Genomic DNA, 21,197 nt, shown 5'->3' with positions numbered 1-21,197 from the left:
CAGGCTGTTATTAAAAAGCTGCATCATGCCTACAGTTAGAACAGATCATGTGGGACAATCCAGTTTGCTTTTTGACAGGACAAATAGCTACAGTTGCTCTGTGTGAACTCAAATGTCATTTGCTTTGAAACGTATCTGCATTATAACAAGTACTCTCTCAGTTTCTCAGGAACCATGGGAACAGCAAGATTATTTTATCACTGAGGTCTTATCAACACAAATTTAGAAGATCTCTGTGTTCCTTTCAGGACAGGTGTAGTCAGCACAGTGTCAAAACTGGCAGATAAAATTTTGAAAATGGAATAAAGAGCTGGGAAGTGGGAGACTCTTTTCTGGTGGAACTGCACCTCACCATCTGCACTAAAACCCCTAAAACTAAAAACTCCTAAATCACTTAAGAACTTCTGAGAATTGTTGTGTATATGCCCAAGAAATTGCATTTATTTTTATGTCCTGCAACTCTAATACTATTGAAATCTGCATGCACGGGAAGCGGACCAGTGAGTCTTAATTAGTTTTTCATTTCAGTTTGCCAAGATCATTTTGGTTGTCTCAAAATGTTTTGGCTTGTTTAGAAAATCTGTCCTGACAAAAAGGATGCCTTCGTAACTAAAAAATAAAGCAAAGCAACACATTTTAATTGAATGCTATTTTTATATTAGCACTTGATTTTTCCATTGTTCTAACTGATATCACAAGACATGTTGTTATTTTTAATCGTTTCTAGAATACCCAAAGGATAAGTAGTTCTCAATCTACACAGCCTCTTGCTACCCCTGTGGTGTCTGTGACAACTCCAAGCTTGCCTCCGCAGGGATTGGTGTATTCGGCCATGCCTACTGCCTACAACACTGGTAAGCATTGTTTTTAATAAGTGGCTTGATTTGTCAGAAGTACAAGGCTTTTGTGATTCATAAGCCCAGCACATTTGCATTTCTGTGACACTTCACTTTATTTTCCTATTCAGTTCAAATGAAGGCTCTTACTTTTAGCTTGTAAAATGTGTAAATGTTGAGACTTACATCAGGAAGAAGCTTTCAGTCAGTCAGGTTGCACACGGCTGAATAGAGAGAGACGCAATGAAACGCATTGCTTATAGTAGCAGTAGTATTCAAGCTATCTAGCTGAGAACTGAAATGCCTCGCATTTAAGCAGTAGTTGATACTTCAGAGCATGCTGTCCCTTTCGTTCTGCTCAGCTCAGTTCCAACAGCAGGAAGGAATTGGATTCTACTGGGGCTTTCAATTTATAAAAGAAGCCCAGATGTACAAAGCCCAGATGGGGCCTTCTCCTCCTCAGTAGTTTTATCGACAGTGAGGTAGGGACTCATGGGAAGGCATCGTCAGCATTTCACCACTGCGAGCCTCTAATACCTGAAGGAGCTTAAAACTACTTTTTATCCAAGATGGGTGTGATGCAGGGAATTTGGTAATATAAGTGATACTTGGTTTGCCGGTTTGGAAAGTAGTTCATGATGTGGTGCCTCCTATTTTGTCTTCATACCAATAGAGATAATTTTGACTTCAATCTCAAGGTTCTCTATTTGTTACAGACCCTGAATGTAATCATTAAAGGAATTTTTGTAATAATTTCCTTGAAAGGTTGCAGCCTTGATGGCATCAGGTTGATTACCATTGATCTGTGATGCATAGTTTAATTTTCAAATGCACCTGCAGAGAAAATGCATTGCAGATAAGTGTCAATAAATTCGTAAGAGTTAAAGTAGCTATTGCTTAAAACTAAAAAGGAAGACAAAGGAAATAATTCCCCAGTTTGCTCTTCTTAGATGAAGTCTAGTTAAGACATTCAAATGTAAGTGCTATAATTTGTTAAAATAGGAATTTCTGAACTGGGGACCACTGTGTTGGCAATGTTTATGTCTTATTTGGTAGACTTTCAAATTCTGAAAAAATAAACATTCTTGCTTCTCTTTTCTGCAATGATAGCTCTTAGGAACTGAGCTACGCTAGAGAGCTTCCCTGTATGGCTGACCAGCTCTGGCTCTCTGGCTAGGCAGAAGGGCTGGAGAGTATTACTGTCTTCTTTCGATGAATCTAGGAAAATCCACATTTGCAGCAGAGGAGATTCCCCAGTAGCGTCTCTCCCCTCGAGCTGTATCGTCTTTGCCCGTACACAAGTAGCTGGCAAGCAGAGATGCTCAGGAAGCTGGGAGGCAGTGGAGGGCATACTAGGAGGGAATGAATTGCTTTTCCTTAAGGAGCCACTGGATTGGGTTTACGTGGATTTGGAAGTGGGGACAGGACAGGACGAGGATACACACGTGCTGCAGGGGTGGCTTCTCTAAGACTCGATCAGGAGCTGCCCCAGTGTCAGACAGAGCGCGTTTCAGCCGGCTCCAAAACGTACCTGCCGCTGCCCAAAGCCGAGCCCGTCGGCAACGCTGGTGGCACCTCTGTGAGAATGTATTTAAGAAAGGGTAAAAAACGCTGCGCTGGTCTATTGTCAGTGACCTAATGTTCTTACTCTTGTGCAAAGGTCAGGACAAATCCAAAAAAAAACTTCAAGGTTTGTAGGAAATGTCTAAAACCTGAGTGATACAGAGGTTTTGTAATTTTCTTTCTTTTCTGCAAAGAGGGGCCCCACCAGGAGTATGGAAGATGGAATAGATAGAGTAGCCATCCACTCACAGTAATTTTCCCAACAAAAAAGATGCAATTTTATACACTTTCTCCACTTTTTTTAGCTTTGAAAGTCTTCACTACAGTTTTTAGTTTAGCCTTGTAGCCATCTTCCAGCCAAACAACTCACAGCTTTTTGTATTTGCAGCTGTTTGTATTAATGTGCTCGTTAACTGACGCTTACTACCCGTGGGCCACTTTCTGTGTGGGTTTGCCTGAGAGGCACTGCCCCCAGGCAGCTGTTGGTGTGTGTGAGGTTTGCATTTTGAGAGGGACTGTTTAGTCATCGGCAACAGTAAATATTTATACTGCGGTAGCACCCAACTAAATTGTTGAACATTTATGCAAATAATCGCTGCCCTGAGGGGGGTTAAAGTCTAAAGAAATGAATGAAGGAGAAGATGGGGTTGCAATAACAGTATAATGAGCAGAGTGAAGAATTGGGATTGGTGACTTGTTTTGGATTATAAACTTCAGTACGAATTTGCCGGACATAGAGATCTTGTTTTGATACTTGCCACAAAGATTGTTTATCTATTTCACTTAATGGCTGTTTAAAGTAAACAAAATAGTTCTGGTCCCTGCTCAGAAGACCTACATTGAGTTTCACCTGTCACCTAATAAACCCCTTCCTTCTCTCATGCGGTCTGACATTGTTTCGGGAAGCAGTGTCGTGTGCCTCCCTCATCCAGAATAACCTAGAAGCTGATGGCTAAAACAGGCTTTTTGGGTGAGAGGGACTGTGGTCTGAATCTCAGGAAGCAGCAGAGACAGCTCAAACTGGTGTCCTACGCAGTGGACAAGTGCTGTTATCATCGAGATACGATTTTAAAAACCAGTCCATTTCCTTTGATAATGCAATAATTTGTGAAAAGCTTTTAGCCTTTAGTGTTTTTCAGACGCTTTAAAATTGTTTCGGTTAGATTGAGCCTTTCAGGGGATTCGCAAAAAGAAATCTGATGTTAAAACTAAGTTGTCATCTGGATATTCTCAGGGGAGTCACCACTTACATAGCAATTTTGGTTTTGCAGTCCAAGGACTAAGATAAAATTTAGATACCTAAATTGTTTTTCTGGGTTTTTTGCAGGGCTGGAAGGGATAGATTCAGCTCTTAGATCCTTAATTTAAAACATTGGATATTAGTTTTGCACAGATACACTATTCTATATAATTTGTTTTGCTGGAGAAATACTCTTTCTGCAGATTGCTGGAGGAAGGGCCAGAAGGAACCGAGTTACTCGTTCTAAAACAATCTAGGCATTTAAAAAAAAATACTCAAAACCCACAGAGATCAGTTAAATAGTAACTTACACTTGCCAGAGCATATCTAGCCATAAATTATGTTACTGGCTTTAGGTCAGTTACTTTGCAAAGGCACAAACTTCAAAGGTATCTTGTTGTTAGGGTCCCAGCAGTAATGGTTTCCGTCACGTAGAAGGCACTCTTTTGTCTGAATGACTTTTCCATCTTGCATCAAGCCACTCATGTATAGAAATTGGTGTGCTGCTTTTCCTGCTAGCAGGTATATATGATTATTTAGGGAAATTATAATGCAGCTAATTGTGTAGTGGCATATGTATTCTTTGGAAAAGTATCTCCTCAAACCCTGTCATTGGACATGTTCTGTCTAAAGTACCAGAAGTTAATTGTCCAGTATCATATGATCTGTAATTGCAAAAAAAAAAAAAAAAAAAACCAAACCAAAAACAAAACCCCCAAAAACCCCAACAAAACCCACATGGAAACTGAATTCCTATAAACATTTTCTTCAGGTCTGCTCTCACAGAAATCCCACTGGTGCAGCGCAGCACATCCATCTCAAGGATTTACATGTACTACACTTCCACACTGCCATAGGTCTGGCTGCTTTGAAGGTTGAGTGCATGTCTTAGTCATTGGAGGGTTGGATTTTTTTTTTTTCTGTTTTTAGTTTAGTCTTGCAAAAGGGCTTTGAACTGATCAGCTTGGGAAAAACCTTTCCAAATCTGCGCAGAAATACTTGTGAGGGTTTTTCAGAGTTCCAATAAAAATGTCAACTGAGAAGAAATGAAACAAAAAGGCAGCTTAAGTAGCTTCACTTGCTGGGTGCAGCCGGGCTGCCCGAGGTCCCCAGGGGGTTCTCGCAGTCGTGCGTACCCGGCTCCGAGAGGCCGGCGCCCTGCTGGCACTGGGCTTGCCCGCCTTTGTAACCTGGTGAAAGGGAGACCTGGAAGTTGTCCACAGCAAACGAGTTGGTGGATGGGAGTGGGGCAACTGTTTGAGAAAGCCTGTCTCGAGAGAGACAAGTCATAACGGTGCTGGCACTTTAGGACAATACTAAAAAAACCCAAAAAACCTAAACCCAAGCATAAAACAAAACACGGGCCCTACTTAAGCAGAATTTTTGGTTCGTCTGCGGGCAGTATCAAATAGGTTTGGCTGCTAGCGTTTTGTCGCATTCTCACGAAACTAGAGATTATTTTAAGGAAGCTGTATTGCAAAATAATTAAAAGCAGAGAAGTGTTTGCGGCTTTGTTTTAAAACCTGAAAGAAAAGCGTGAGTGATAAAGTGAAAATAACTTCCCCTGTGTGAATGAAGTGAGAACTGTCTAAGCATTCTGGCCTAGCCAAAACTAACAGCCAGTCACTGACTGTTGATTAGGAATATATTGTATTTTCTGCTAAGTTGTCTTTCTAAACAATTATAATGTTTTGTTCTAAATAAAGAGGTTTCTTTCTGTTTATTTGACACAGAGGTGACCGTTCAATCAGACATAAAGTAACGAGCGAAGCTGTTGTGGGCAGAGGGAGAATGTGATGCATTACAGCAGGAGGGCACAAACGGAGGGGTCTCGGAGGCTCCCAGCGGCAGTGACTTTGGTCACCCATCCCTCAGGCATCCGTCCCCTGCCCCTGCCTGTGCCTCCGCCCGGGCTGCAGCTCACGTGCAGCGGTCCCTGCCTTTCGGGGGTCCCAGCTGGGCCCACGCAGCCAGCGCTGCTCCTTCCGCTGGGTGGTTTTGGATATGGGTTGTAGGACAGTGACCCGCTTTGTAACGCGAGGCAGCCAAATGGTCTCTGCGTCTCCTCTGACTGCTGCCTGCCCTCGGGGAACTGAGCCAGAGTTGGGACTTCTTTAGTAAGTTCAGTGCTAGAAACGCCATTCCTTTCTAATGACTTGTATTAATTCTTCCCTTTTTGTTTCACTTTGAAATTTCCATGCAGACTAAAATCTGTAAAAATGCAGATACTTGTCTTACTGTAAGAGGCACATATATATATATATAAAAAAATATATATAAAAGCATAAATGTGTTGCACCTGTGGGTTTAGAAGCAGCTATATGAGACAGCAACATCTAGGAATTGAAAGCAGAATGCAAAAACATTGTCATTTGGAGGCTTATGTCCTCTTAAGCTCCTTGTGAAGTTAGGAGGAGTGCTCCCAGACTGCAAAGTTTTCATGTGTGGACTCCTTTGGGTCACTTGCCTGCCTTTGTTTTGGGCAGAAAGCCTTTGTATTTGTGTGTGCGCGCGTGCGTATCGCATATACTCACTTTTTAAAATATATGTATGTGTGTATATATGCATGTATATATAAAAAAATAGATCTATCAACTGCTTTCTTGTTTATTTGTTTTTCCCTTTCAGATTACTCTTTGACTAGCGCAGACCTGTCTGCCTTGCAGGGATTTAACTCCCCAGGAATGCTGTCTTTAGGGCAGGTATCTGCCTGGCAACAGCACCATCTCGGTCCAGCAGCCCTCAGCTCCCTCGTGTAAGTAGATCCGATACCCGTACAGTACCGCATCCAGTCGGGAACTTCTGCCACTTCAAGCTGCATCATCTGCATGGGGGGAATATTTAGCACGAGACCATTTTAATTTCTTGTCTGCTGGTGATGGTGCGGTGCCTTTCAAGTTTGCTCCTTGGCTGCAAGAGCCAATTCACGTTCCATGTTGTTCCCTTTTTTCCGTGAGTTCTGTACTCTGTCTGCCGAGCCGTGTCCCTGCAGGCCCAGCTTCTTACAAAGGAGTCACCTGCATGATGAACTTAAACGTTTGGAAAGATTTCTGTTTGCTTGTAACTTCTATAAATGATTCAGACCTCTAATTAACACTTTTTTCAACTTTGTTTCTTCGCTTCAGTAAGCTGCATTTATTTACATACTCATTGTGAGGGTGTTGAACCACAAGACCGCACCATCACGCAGACACGTGAATTGTCACTTTCTTTTCCTTTTTCGAGTTTTCTTATTTCTGCCTTTTGGTTTTTCTTTTTCCCAGTACTGGCAGCCAGCTATCTCAGGGTTCAAATTTATCCATTAATACCAACCAAAACATCAACATAAAATCTGAACCAATTTCACCTCCCCGGGACCGTGTAACTCCCTCTGGGTTCCCGCAGCAGCAGCCACAAGCGCAGCAGCAGCAGCAGCAGCAGCAGTCGCGGCAGGAAATGGGTCGCTCTCCTGTCGACAGTCTCAGCAGCTCCAGCAGCTCCTACGACGGCAGCGATCGGGAAGACCCGAGAAGCGATTTCCATTCGCCTGTCGTGCTGGGAAGGCCACCGAATTCCGAAGATAGGGAGAGTCCATCGGTAAAACGAATGAGGATGGACACGTGGGTGACATAAACTCGCAGTGTTGCCTCTTCAGTTTTGCGTTCTCAAAATGAACTGTCCTGACATATCTAAATTTATAAATAAGGACATGACATAAGTATATTTATATGTATATACATACGTGCATATATATATCTTCACATGCATATATATGTGCTAGTGTGTGTAGCATACACAAAATCATCAGGCACTTACGACAAACTTCTTGTATAGCTGCAGATGTCCCATGGTAAAATGTAACAGAACAATCCTATAGGTATTGATCTAGCCTGGCACTTACCCGGACTTGGTGTTTTAATAATATAACCTGTTTTGCAAAGAAACATTGTACCCGCATTATAATCCTACCACACTAGATTGCAGAAACCGAGAGGGCTCGCCTGTAGTAATGTCCCTTGCGTGTTTTATTCAAGCTGTATGGTTACTTGTAGTTAAGAAATAATGCTTTGTAGCAGCAGAGCAGTAGAAAAGCAGGAAGAAGAAAGCAATACTGTACATAAAACGACCTTTATATTACCCAACCTGGCATGGGTCTCTATTGCAGAGGGTGCATGGAGAAGGGCTGATGCTATAAGAAATAAAACAAACAAACAAACAAAAACCCTGTTTTGCACGTGCAAAAAAAAAAAAAAAAAAAGCATATTGGGTCAAAGAATTGATTTTTTTAATGAGTGAAAGAGAGACATAGAGAACTCGCATGAAATATTCAGAAAATATTAGCCTAGCAAATAGAACATTAACAAAATAAAATTAATATATTAAGTTATAATTGGAATATGTTTGACAAATTTGTTTTTACGTTCATACCTTTGAAAAATATAGAAACGGATTTTAGCTTGTGTATATTTTATATTAAAGAAAACAATACCCTAATGAATTGAAGACTATATATAAAGTTATATACAGTACTTTTGAACACATTCTGCTATGAATTATTTATATAAGCCAAAGCTGTATGTTGTAGCTTTTTTGTAGAGTATAGTTTTATCTTATTTTGACTTTCTAGTTTTTGCTTTCGAAGATGAAAAGGAAAAACTTGCAGGCGGAACCTTGGGGGAAAAATAAGCCATGAACACTTATATGTAAATTTAAATTTGAGCCAAACTCTTTGTGTATATAGTATCCTAAGTATATTATCACCTTCGGTGTAAGTACCTATGTATTGTACGTTCACCAGATTAAAAAGTATATTTTTGTGGATTGACGCCAACTTGAAAAAAGGCGAGGTCCTTATTAAGTAGAGTATTCACTGTTTAATATTTACTATTTTGTTAAATATACTGTCCTTTCTTCGAATTTTAATTATTATTAATATTATTATCCAGATTTTTCAAAGGGTGTATAAAGGGGTTGTCCCCCTCACTGGTGGTGAATGTGTGCCGTTCAATTGTAATCTCTGTGCTGTATGGTTAAGCTTCATTATACATTTTATATATATGTATATAAATAGCAAAGTGGCAAAAAAAAAAAAAATCCGGTGTTAAGTTCATCCTGCATAAATATAAAAAATCTGTTACAACACATTTTAAGGCATCATTTTAAAACTGCCTCTTCTGAGGAGGGGGAAAAAAAAAAAAAAAGTGGAAAAACTTGACCTAATTTCTCATGATAGGGAAATAATGCATATCAGATGAGCACAAATGGTTTTTGAAGTTGGTAAGTGGTTTGGGAGAAAGCCTCAGAAATAAAGTTGCTGTTCCTCTTCGCTGCTTCTGTGAGATAGAGCGAGGGATCCGGAGACCCCTCGTGTCCGACAGCTGGCTCCGAGAAGGGTGTTTGGGTTGCGCTTTGGTTCCGGGAGCTTGATCTTACTTGCAGAATCTGGCCGTGCCGTGACAGGGACAGCACGGGCAGCGCCGTCTCTCCCGGTGACGTCCGGGCCCCGCTCAGACCGTCCCTCGGAGCGGGTAAAAGCCGCGCCTGGGCGGCAAGATGTCTCGGGAGCCAAAACCTGGGTACGCCGGCTTACGGCAGCCTGCCTCCGTGGAGCCGATTTCGCGCTGGGGAGGGTTCCTCCCCCGTTGCAATCTGGTCCCTTTCCAGGCCCCGGTTCCACGTCTCGCCTTCCCCCACGCGGGAGGCATTCGTTGTACTGCGAACCAGATCGCGTAGATATGAATAAATCGATCTTACTGCTGGTGGTTCTTGTACTGGGGAAGAAACTACAGTGCTCTTTTATTATCCAAATTCCTTTAAAGTTATCCCTGATATTTATTAAATTTTTTATTTTTTAATAATTGGGGGGGGGGGGTAATTGGAAAAAAATTACTTGATACTGTGACTAAGAAGTGTGAGAAACGGAAATCCAGCGGGGACAGCTGTCTGCTCGGCCGCTTGCTTTAACGTGTGACTGAAGAACAAGGTCAGCGCGTACGGCTTCCAAACCCGTCTCCTCTTGTCATGGTAACTTCAAAAAATCCCGAACCCGGACAGGTTTCGGTTCGTTTCAGCCGCTTCCCTTTGGAAGTGGCTCTCCAGTTGTTGCAGTTAGTTACGGGCTTGCAGAAGCAGAGGAAACTGAGGCTCTTTCTGATGGCAACTCTTGTTTCCAAAGTGACTGAATTCACTTACCGCTTCTGAGAACCTTTAATGCTCTGAAAAGTTATGTGATTTTTTTTCTTTATTTATGCACATATATGAACTTTGCTGTACATCCGAGTGGGAGTTCTGCATTCACATTTACTGTCTATTTTCTTGTGTGCCTTATAAGATGGCTTTGCTGACTGTATCTCAATAGTCTTTATTTCTATGCAGGTTTTTAAACAGTATGATTACTGTTTTCTTAAAAGAAAAAAAAGCTACGTAAGGGTTAGAGTTTGTATTGAAATTGCACCAATGAATTAAAAACAAAACAAAAAAATAATCAGTTCTTAAGAACCGCTGACGGGACTGCTCCTAGGTTGCCCCAAACCCTCCGCCAGACTCAGCAGAACAAGTCTTTTCACAGACCTCCCGCCTCAGGGCGAGAATCTCGTACCGTTGAATAAATGGGAATCCTGATTTTTAATAACAAGTATCGAACTTTGGAACGTACTTTTTTAGGAATTGTAAAAATGTTTTATAAAAAAAAAAAAAAAGACGACATAGCACAGATATTTCAACAGGTAAAAAAAAAATACTTTTTTTTAATTAACTATAAATATGAAGTTGCAAGTGGATCTGATCCGAGTCTGAACCCATTCACGTCTGAATGATTTAAGATTTTTATCTGCTATTGTGACAAATCACCTCTCCATCTCCAAGCTCTCACTATGGTGTTTAAAAATACACGTTATCAGGGATTCGTCAGAGAAAAATGCTTTAGCCTTGCCTTTCACTTAAAGGACACTAATGCATCAGAAACTTGCGAATTACTGCGCGCACAAGAAATACATAGTAAATAAGGAACAAAATAACTCCTAGCAATTGATCATGGGAAGAAGTTAAATCAGAATGTGAAAGAAAGACTTAACAAATGTAAACATTTAAATCTTAGTAGAAACTTTCTTCACTTTGCTGTGCAAGAGAACACTGCTTTGCTATATTTAAAATGGCTTTTTTAAAAGAGATTTATGTATTTGGTAAATGTTTGTAGTCAACAGTTCACAAAGAAGCTGTTCACGGTTTAATGATGATAAGCCGTTTGGCGGCACAAGCTGGACTTTGTTGCCATCCTTGAGACGAATCTTTTAAGAAAAAAGAGTAAGTTAATCTCAGTTTTTTTCCCTGAATGTGTTGTTTTTTCTTCAATATACAATAAATATTCTAGTGAACTTTTTATCAAACGGTTAAGAAAATGCTAGAGGTTGTTGTAAAATATTTGTATTCTGCAATCACTAAAGTAAAGATACTGGCTTTTACTGTGTACTCCCGCCTCTCTCGTGTTTGCAGAGCGCGTGTGCGCGCAGCGCATCGTGGCCCCTCTCCCGGCATCCGAAAGTAGTGGCCTGGAAGTAGTGGTTCTTCCACCGCAGCAATGGTTCCTTCAGTCACTGTGCATTTGGGGGACATGTGCACACCATTACAGTCAAATTAAGATCTGAGGCTCTGTAAGAATCCTGTTACAAAGCCCTTACAGAAACTTGGCAAAAAAAAAAAAAAAAAAAAAAAAAAAAACCACACCACCCTGGGCGGGCTCAGCTCCATGCCCCCAAGACAAGCCCTGCCCTCGGTGTCTCCAGACGGTCCCATCTTTTGCTGCCATTGGTGCTGCTGCACACCGGGTGGATGGACAGACAGCTGGACAGGGTGCGTGCCAGCAAGCCGGTGCGGTGGTTGTGGGCAGAGCTGCGCCACTGCTGGCCACAGTTCTGTGTTTTGGAACTGGCAGTAAGGACACGGTGCACGGCGAACCGGGGCTGTGTGAAACAACCTTTGCATGAGGAAAACCCGGGCAGTGCAGGGCATGCGGCGCTGCCTCCATCTCCTGGCCCGTGGAGCTGTGGCGAGGAAAGCGCTCAGCTGGGCCGCGCGACGCCCAGCTGTGGTGACAAACAAACAAAAAAAAAAAACCACCACACCACCCCATAAAAAAAAGAGCGCAAGCCATCTGGGGTGGGTGGTGCCCCTTGTGCTTTTATTTCATTTTGCTTTATTTAAAAATGTAATAATCCTCCCCCTAGAACAAAGAGAGATACATTTCCTTCACAGAAGAAAAATACAAGGGTGTGTTGTTTGGGTTCCCCCCCCGCCAGTATAAGATACTTTAGAGTCCTCGTTTACAAAATTAGGTTCCCTCCGACTCCTGAGCACTTTTTTTTTTTTGACAGGTGCAGGAAACACAGGTTAGTGTTACGTCGTGTGGTTCTGCTCGCGTGGCGTGGCATTCCTCGCGCTGCTGGGGCGCCTCAATCCCACCCCGCGCTTCCTGGCACCTGCACAACACAGCCCGTGCCTCAGCTCTCGCCCGGCCTCACCTTTGCTGTAAGCAACCAAAAAAACCAAACCCCTCCCCGAAAGCAAACCCTCCCCTCCCAGTGCCACGGCAGCGCTGCCCTGGCCTGGCGAAAGGTGCGGCCCTTGCTCACAGCCCAGCTGACAGCGTGCTACAAAAATACCCCAGTGTGCGTGGGTCTAGGAGAGCCCCTACGTCTGCCCGCAGGCCCTCCAGTTGCCAAATAAAAGCTCCCTGAAGCCTCATTCTTCTGCTGGCTCCTAGCACGTAGTGTTTACTGACGCGTCCTAAAGAGCACGGACCTCAGGCTTACCGACATCTCGGGACACCACCAGCCTCCCAAGCGTCACCGGTCTTTCCCACACACTCAGAAGCTTTTTAATGCAAACGTCAGGGGTTCACAGAAACGTTTACCGTGCAGCAGCTTCACCATCCCATCCGATAAAGGAGTTGCGCTTCTTTCCGTGACTGCCTAAGGTAACGCAGGGCTTCCTTCCTGGACCTTGCAAACTAAACGCAGCTTAGCAATGCTCCCTCATGTGAAAACTAGAAGGAAACTCAAATCAGTGACTGCAACCGGCTGTTTGAGATGCACCATTACGGATTTTCCCCCCCGCTCCCCAAAAAGTCACACTGGCCAGCCCTCCCCCCAACAAAGGAGCCTTTGAGAAGCGCGTGCTGCGTACCACAGGCCTAACGCTCCACTCACCGCCTCCTCCAGTGCTCTCTGGCCCTGCCGAACTATTGGCTCTGGACGAGCAGCACCCCAGCGAAAGCACGGATTCGGCAACGAGCTCCACCTGCAGAGACACTGCATTTCAAGAGCTGTCTCTGAAGGATTTCACCAAGGAGATGGTCTGGGCTCACCGGTCTCAGTGGTGGGCTTGAAGCAGCTTAATGAACACAGCTTAAAGTTTTGCGCAAAAGGAGGAAAAGGTGAGGTGCTGGCAGCATCCCCGTGCCACGGCACACCTAGCTTAGCACACCAGAAGTCATTTTAGGGTTAAGTATGCCAACACTGCCATGGTCTGCAAGAGATAAAAATTACAGTTCTGAGAAAAAGAAGAGTCCCCGCTCCTACTCTAAGCAAAGAGTGTTTACTTAAAATGCAAACCCCCAAACTTTCCAATCACATTAATACTGCACTCTATCTCAGCAGCAAAGGATTCGCTGCTTAGGCAAGGCATTAAGAAATACCTGAAGCATCCAAGATGAGTAAATTGCTACAAAGTGCTTTCCCTCGAGAGAGGTCACGAATGTTAAGCCAGCTGCCTGATGAGCTTCGTAAGCAACACAGCATCCTTATTCTTCCATAAAATCACATCACCTCGCTTTCAGGCAAGTTCAGGACTATATCATCAGCTACTTAAAAAAATAAAAATAATCTGTATTGTTATCCCCCTGAATGCACTTGAGTCAGAGTTGCTGGCATATGGGCTTCAGTGCCGGGAGGAGAGGGCGCGCGCTGGGCTGCCTCTCCCCCTTAGGATTTCTCTTCTACAACTGGGCTTTGTGGTAATTTCCCTTCCAATCCATCTGTTGAAATATTTGAGGTTACTGTTGTGTTGGAGGTATGGGCCACCAGGCCTTGTGTTTTAAAATAGATGATATAAAATACCGGCAGGACGATTCCTATCAGGAGCATAATAAAAACTGCGTTCCACCACTGGATTCCACAGTCCGCGCCGTTACTGGTCTCCGGCTTCCCTGACTCGGGCAGCGGCCTCTCCCGTGCTTCCACGCAATACTCTGCGTTTAGCTGGACCTCCGCCTGCACCGCGTCCTGAATGCTCTTGTCAATCCCCTTGAAGTAGTCGCTCAGGTGCCCGCCGTCAGCAGAGCCACCCGCGCCGTCATCAGGCTCCGGCAAGTCCACGAGCGTCAGGCCGGCCTGGGAGGGCGCAGTCGGGAGCGGCCTTAGGTCTCTGCCGTTCTCCGTTAACAGCCCATGGGTCTTCACGGGGATCTTGATGGACTTCAGTGCATACAAGTCCTGCTCCCGGATGAAGTTGTTGACGCGTTTGATATCCGCAACCTACAGAATCCAAAAAGGACATGAATATTAGTGCAGGGCAACCCGGCCTTTTACCAGTACTGAAGCAGGAAGTAGCTACAAAAGCAGTGTACGAGCAGCAGCCAGAAAATAAAAGCAAGCCCGGGCTGCAAGTGGCTTAGTGTTTTGCAGCAATTTCCCAGCTGCTCCAGGGATGCTCCAGGTCCTGCAGGATAGGGATGGTCCCGTATTAAACCAGGCTGTGACCTCCTCTAGTGCTCCCGTATCTCTCATAGGCTGTATTTTGCTTAATACGGTTCTTCCTTTTGCTTTACCTTTCTCTCACTTACTTTCTAATCCAAGTTAAAGCAAGAAGACCCTTTGAAACAGATCCTGTTAAAAACAGTTTTCATACCTTTCACAACGCACGAGTGTTTAAGGGGAGAGGACAGCGTCAATACAAGCAGAGAAAACCCTCCCCCTGCTCGGAAAGCAATTTCGGAGTGCACAGAGCTCCACCTTCGGAGCACACCGCAGTTCAGAGAGCAAGCTCACAGCCTGGCAGCGCAGGCGAGCATCCCTCCCACGCAGGCGTGAGCTCCCTGTGCTCACGTTCCCAAGCACCACCCCTCTTCTGCACGACAGCAGCTCCGCACAGCTCATTTCTCCACAGTGGGAAAATGCTCCGGCTGACGGTACGCTTAAGGCAACAACCTCCGTGCACCTGTGATCATCTTTGGCTGTTCGTGTGTAGGGTCTCCATCTGCGAGCGGTATTCCCACCCAGCTCAGTGATGCAAGTAGCAGTAAGAAAAGCAAGAAAGAACAAACCACACGTACAGCGTAAGTCACAAGGATAGCCGGTATCAAAGAAAAGGCGAAGGCAAGGCAGTGTTTCTTTATTTAATGTTAAATAAAGAGAAGACAGCTTAATACAGTGTGCATGGACAACCACCTAATAAGTAAGTACATGAACTTCTCAGTTGCCTTAATCCTCTGTCACAGAAAACAAACAGGACTGTCAGTGAGTGCAAGGAGCTCTCCAAAGCAGCCAAGAAGACATGGAAGAACCTCAAGGGAAAGGCTGGAGGATGCAGAACAAAGAACACAGCGAGACCCCAAACCAAAGAGAAAGGCAACACGAACAGGTTAACCGCCTCCAATATATCACACAGAAGACACACGGTACAAGGACCACGCTTTTGGAGAAGTTTGATTTGTTCTTTTAGAAATCTCATCACTTACTGTATGAACTGCATTCCCAAGCTTGAGGCTACCAATGAAACGGGGGAACTAAAAACAAGAAAGCGATTTGACTTCCTAAGCAAATGTGGAAGTGCCATCAGCGCCAAAATCACTGATCGTTGAGGGCAAAGACCTCCTTGAGGGCAAAGATCTCCTTTTAAAAGATGACACGCCAGAAGGGAGCCTGACCATCTCCTCTGCCGTTGCAACAAACGTTCAGAGCTACTTGCAGGCACGGGGAGGTGGCACGGGGAAGGCGGCGCTCCCTGCCCTGCGGGGAGCTCCCACCGGCTGGGGGGCCCCGCGCTGGGCCGCAGCGGAGAGGAGCTGCGGCCGCTCTGCCTGCGGAGCCGCCTCTCTCCGTGCACCTCCCCTCCAGCCCGTACGGGCCGTCAGGGAACCGCACAGCGAGCTCACCTACCGCGCAAAGGTGGCAAGTCTGCTACGTCACAGCCAGAAAGCAAGAGTCTGCCGAAGGGCAGAGGCGAGATGAATGCCCGAATCTCACGTTTACCCTGCAAAGCTTGAGAAATCTGAAAATGAGACGTTTAATCTAGATCCTAATCCGGTGCCCCTGAGGCGAAGGGAATCCTCAGCTGCCGGTTCAGACTCCTCACAGCTTGCCCCAGCGTAACATCAGGACTTAAACCCCACAAAATTACTTAGTTATGAAATAACGATCTCGCTCAAAGCCTCCTAACTGAGGTGGTGCTTCAGTTTTTTGTTTTGTTCCAATGCAAGCAAACTATTGGGACAGTAAATATCCCCCGCAGTGTCTGCAATCAAACACTGCAATGTTGTGCTAAGGCTCTGGAAACAGCAAGTGGAGCAGCACTCACGCAGAAACGACAAACAAAGCTGATGGGAAGCATGCAAGAGCACTCGGCTACACAAGCCATTTAGGCTTATTTTCCGTACTCATTTTTTTGGCTGCAGTGAGCTCCTCTTGTCCCAGCTGAGAACAATGCCAAAAGCAGGCCAAGTCTATAAATGGTCAAGAGTAAAAATGAGAATTTTAAAGTGCTTTGCATCTCCGCCAAGCTATCTGTAGCATGCACGAAGCTGTTTGTTGCACTGTCTCGATACCCCCACCCCAAGTAGACCCTGATGATTCTGAAACCAATGACAAGTTCTCATTGATTTCAAGAAGAAGCTCATCCTGGATTTTTTAAACACAGCTGCATACATTTGTGGCTACAAATCTTCCTCGCTGATGTCCTGGTAGCCTTTCAGGAGCTGCTTATTTGTGCAAGTAAAACAAGATACACGAAAACTGATCAGAGCCAGTCTGCAAATGGACAAATACACAGATATCCAATAATAATGATTTCTGTACCTCTTCAATTTAACTGGAACGAGTCAGAAGCACCCTTTCTGGAAGGGAGGGAGGCAGCAGGACATTTTTTTCCCTTCGGCAGGAGAACCCTGACTCCCTGGTCCCTCCCCATCAGCTTGCCTTCCCCACCAGACAAGCCCAGCAGCCTTCAGCAGGGCGGGCAGAGCAGATCTCCGGGCACCTGCTGCGGCTGAAGGGCTGTGGGAGCGGGGCAGCAGGGGAGGCAGGGACAGGACTGAGCCCTCCCGAATTACAGCACAGGGGGCACAGCAGGCTTTGTCATGCCATAAACCAAAAGACTGGTTCAGTCTTCCTCCTTTGAGTTCACGAAACTGCTGTGATTTGGCATAAGTGGCAGGAACAAGGCAATTGCTACCGCTCAGAGATGAGCACACAGTCGTGACTACAAAGTCAACGTCTGTAGCTCCAAGCCCTCATGCTCTCCCGGCACCAATCAAAGCCTATTCAAGTCCTGCCAGAGTTGCTTCTTCACACGCATCAGGCTCATCAGCAAAACCTAGAAGGGTTTCTTTTTTGTTTTGTTTTCGTTTCTAAGGGAATGGGAGGGGAGGAATTGTCGCAATTCCTCTAAGCCCTCTTGCTTCAGCTGCACCACACAGCTGTGTTGTTAAGCAAGACAGACTGCAATAGTACTGCAGCAGTTGAGCCAGTACTGTATCATTATCCCCATCCAGGTCACTGTCCAATTGTTTGCATCATGGAACTTTTTAATCACAGTCTAGCTGCAGATAAAGGAGGCTCTAAAAATACAGCTTTAACTGCCGAACAACAGGGTACTTCTAACGTTCAGATCAGGTAATCATAGAATAGAATCACAGAATCATAATTAAACTTTTCAACAGTTTTTCTATCAAGCTCTCTGCTTTGGAACAAAGAAAATGGATTCTGTAGTATGTTCCAACTCTGGAGAAAATTCACCATGCACAGGCACTCCCTTCTGCCTGCAGATGGCTGAACCACACACACTTCTGGGTAGGACAGCAAACAGTCAAAACCCACATGCAGAGACAACACCTGGACTTTGGCATCTCTCCTTCTGCAAGTCCACCCCTGTTAGACTTAGGCCTTCTTGCAATAGGTACACTCATACCCTTCAAAAAATAAACGAAAACAACCCCCAAACCAGACCCCATCAGAGTGGCATTTCTTCGTACTGTTCAGTTTGCTTCAAAAACCGTATGCTCCTTGAAAGCAGAGCTCTCACCCTCATTTCTGTACTCAGCCTCCTACTTTTTGCCCTCACGTAAATAACTAAGTACAAATCATGACTGCTATGCTGTGCTTAATCACCCAAATTAAACAGGAAAGCAGGTCACGCAGGGCATGGGGTTGACAACATCCTCCTAGGCTGTTAGCTGAAGAACTCTGTCTGTTTGGTTGTTTTTGCCTTTCTCCAGCTCAGTTTTACCCAGATATTGACCCTTCATGAAATACACAGGGCAAACACTTTTCAGTGTCAAAACTATTAGACAACAGCACCCCTTCCTGTCATTCTGGAAACTAAGCTACACATAAACCACGTCTAAAGTAATTAAAACCAAACAAACAGAGATAGCTCTTACTTTACAACCATACTGCAGGGCTAGCTTGTTAAGATTATCATCCTCTGTAATCTCTCGTTCCAGAAGTACCACATCTCCAACTCTGTCCCGAGAAGTGCTGCATCGCTGCTGCTCCTTGCCCCTCGGTCGTAATTCCATTACATTGAGTTCCTCCTCTGATGACTCTTCTGAATCAGATCGGCCATTGGGAAACACGTACACCTGCCTGCCTGGGTAATTATGGATGGTGACAGGAGCCTGGAAGGATCTTGTCCGGCTCTCATTCAGCCTCATCTTTTATACCAGCACCTGGAACAAAAACCAGACGTTTTTAATTTCCTGAATACCCGTGTGTATTTCTTAGCACGTAAGATATGGGAGAACAGACAAAAAGCACAGTAGTTGCACGTGCACACACACACACACACACAAAGCTTTCCTTCTACCCAGAGCTTCTCGGGGCAAACCCAAAAGATGCTACTTACCAGTAATGACAGAAATACTAGAAACCTTATGTACACAAACTTCAACAATGGGCACATTGTTTCCAAACCTTTTTTTTGTCTACCTATGGACAAACCACTACATAACTCTACTTTGCTACACATCTTAACTACTATTCTTACCATAATTTCATAAAAAAAGCAGCAGAGTCACTTGATCCATGAGTCTTCAAGTATGGTAAAAAAGAAAAAAAAAATCCATGAGATCAATAGACTGGAACCACATCAGATCTCCTACCAATATACATTAAAAACTGACCAACATTATCCTTTATGTCACCTTTCTAGAAGCCCTTAGTTCTCTACACTTTAAGAATCCACATTTTAATTTCATGGAATTGCACCTTTTTAAATAAGGGCAGCTCAAGCCACACTTAACTTCAACCTGAATGACAAGGTCATTTTGTTGTATAAAGACAAGAACCTGCCTGAGCACTTTAATTATTGCTAGGCCTACAGCACTAAGTTATTAGGAAGCTACTTTTTTTTTTTTTTTTCAATCCTCAGCTCCACAATTTGTCAGGCTCAGGTATAGGTAGGAAACCCCCACATTCTCAGGGAACTCCACTGACCTTAACATTCTTAATCTACCCACAAGGGTTTCTTACGGTGAAACCACAATGGTTTATGGCATTTCATTAGTATTGAGCATGGCACCTGCAAGCTGCAGGCAGGGGCACAGCTGTGCTAGAAGAGCTTCTGATTTCAGGCCACGGTCTCCCTGGACGCTCCTGCAGGCCACCTCTGCCTTTTGATAAGCCGTAAGCCAAGCGCCCTCCTCACAGGGTGCTCTCCCCACGCACTTCACTTATCGTTTACCACTCCGCAGGGAGGGCCAAAAGCCTTCTCCAGCCCGGCTCTGGCCGCCCCAAGGCCCGCACCCCCGGGTCGGCAGGCAGGGTGCCGGCCTGGCCCCTGCCCCGCACCGACACACGGGGCGAAGCGGGTGCCGGCCCCCACAGGCAGGGCCTCCCGCGCCCCGCGCCCCGCTCCCCGCTGCGGCAGGGCCGAGGGGCACCCCCACCCCCGCCCCGGGACGGCCGCTCCGCTCCCCGGGCCGACGCCGGCTCCTCCACAGGGCACAGCGAGGCGGCGGCGCGCCCGCAGCCTCCCTCGGTCCCCGGCGGCTCGGCGCGCCCGGAGCCCCAGCCCAGCGTGAGGGGCCCGCCCCGATCCCCTCAGCGCCTCGGGGGCCCGATCCCCTCAGGGGCCCCGGTCCCCTCAGCGCCTCCGATCGCCTCGGCGGCCCCGGGCCCCGCTCCTCTCAGCGCCGGAGGGCCCCTGGCCCACGGCCCCCGCCCCTCGGCCCCCGCCCGCCGTGGCGGGCCCTGTCCCGAGCCCCCTGCACTGACCCGCCGCTCGCCGGCCATCGGCCACACGCACCAACCTAGCCCCGACTCTCGGCCAGCTCGCCTCCCATTGGCTAGCAGCGCCGGAAGGCGGGACTCTCGGCGCCGTCTGGCCAATGGGCGGCGGGGAAAGGCGGTGGAGCGAGGTTGGTTGAGCGGTGAGTCCTGGAACGCGTGGGCGGGAGGGCGGGGCCCACTTAAAGGGCCCGCGCCCCTCGCCCCACCCCGGGCGAGACCTGTGCCTGAAGCGCTCGCAAGAGCGGGGAGACAATATACATCTGTACAGCCCTACGTATGGTGTCATTGTAATAGTATACATTGTACTGACTATACATGCAGTCATAATAAAATTTCAGTTACTATATTGTCAATGTATTGATCAGCCACACAGGCACATCCCACCTATAGTAAACTCGGCCTAATTTTGGGGATGGCGAGGCATTGCTGGGAGGGTGGAGCGCTCAGTCCGGGCCTTGGACCGCTCTCCCTTGCTCGGCGGGGCTGGCGAGGGCACGCGGGCGCCATTCCCATGCCCACACCTCCAGGGTTGCCCCCGCGGGCGTCCCCCGCCAGCTCACACGCCAAGTCACCGCCGGATGCGCGGCGCCAGCATCGTGTCATTTCCAAGAAGATCAGCCTTTTTCCTCTCATTTTGTGGCTAGCGCGAGGCACCGCCTCGCTGCGCCCCGGCCACGGCCACAGCTCCCGGTGCCGAGTCCCCGCTCCGGCCGCGCCGCCCCATGGGCTCGCCGCTCGCCCTTGGCTCCGGCCGCGGCGACACCGGTGCCTGCAGAGCCGCTGGTGGAGCCGATGAGGTGTGTCCCGCGCTGGTATGTTTTCCTTGGCCCATCCTGACTCGTGGCTTATGTTTAAAAAACAAGGTCAGGACAAATCTCTAACAAGTTCCACATGCAAAGCTTTTCTGGGGTAGCGGGGGGAGGAGAAATATTTCCTTGTAGCCAGCTGCAGGAATTAACCAGGCACCGCTCGCCCCAAGGGCAAGCGTGAAGGATCTCTTGCGAGGGACGGCCTTGGGGCTTTGCTCAGAAGTGCGAAGGGCTGCTGGACGCTCTTTGTCCTAACGGAGATGGACAGACC

The 21,197-nt window shown here is 46.4% G+C and overlaps 2 protein-coding genes across 6 annotated transcripts in view; one reads left to right on the top strand and one right to left on the bottom strand.

Moving 5' to 3' along the window:
• Window positions 1-8,801, top strand: part of MEF2A (myocyte enhancer factor 2A) — an 81,659-nt gene extending 72,858 nt beyond the window's left edge. For all 4 annotated transcript variants that reach the window (XM_075714674.1, XM_075714672.1, XM_075714673.1 and 1 more), the window contains 3 exons: window positions 728-854; window positions 6,268-6,394; window positions 6,903-8,801. In XM_075714674.1, the coding sequence (XP_075570789.1) occupies window positions 728-854; window positions 6,268-6,394; window positions 6,903-7,251 (603 nt within the window). In that variant the 3' untranslated portion in view covers window positions 7,252-8,801. The remainder of the gene's footprint in view (window positions 1-727; window positions 855-6,267; window positions 6,395-6,902) is intronic.
• Window positions 8,802-12,344: 3,543 nt separating this feature from the next.
• LYSMD4 (LysM domain containing 4) lies at window positions 12,345-20,119 on the bottom strand. Of its 2 annotated transcripts, XR_012831205.1 has the most exons (4): window positions 20,103-20,119; window positions 18,269-18,556; window positions 12,799-14,147; window positions 12,345-12,658 (listed from the first exon to the last, which is right to left on the bottom strand). XR_012831205.1 is itself a non-coding variant. In XM_075714277.1 (3 exons), exons 2-3 carry the CDS (start codon window positions 18,539-18,541, stop codon window positions 13,596-13,598), a joined length of 825 nt encoding a protein of 274 aa, XP_075570392.1. In that variant the 5' UTR covers window positions 18,542-18,556; window positions 20,103-20,119; the 3' UTR covers window positions 12,766-13,595. The 2 variants fall into 2 exon arrangements, 1 of the variants encoding a protein (XP_075570392.1); XM_075714277.1 differs by lacking the exon at window positions 12,345-12,658 and having other exon boundaries at window positions 12,766-14,147.
• Window positions 20,120-21,197: the final 1,078 nt, after the last annotated feature.

Source organism: Pelecanus crispus, chromosome 7, assembly GCF_030463565.1.
Source record: "Pelecanus crispus isolate bPelCri1 chromosome 7, bPelCri1.pri, whole genome shotgun sequence".
In the NCBI taxonomy this organism is placed as follows: domain Eukaryota; kingdom Metazoa; phylum Chordata; class Aves; order Pelecaniformes; family Pelecanidae; genus Pelecanus; species Pelecanus crispus.
This window is presented reverse-complemented; position numbering and strand designations above follow the sequence as displayed.

Coding starts and splice junctions, on each gene's coding strand:
- LYSMD4 (XM_075714277.1), bottom strand. CDS start 18,541: ATGAGGCTGAATGAGAGCCGGACAAGATCCTTCCAGGCTCCTGTCACC. Junction 14,148..18,268: donor CCCTGCAGTATGGTTGTAAA/GTAAGAGCTATC, acceptor TGGATTCTGTAG/GTTGCGGATATCAAACGCGT.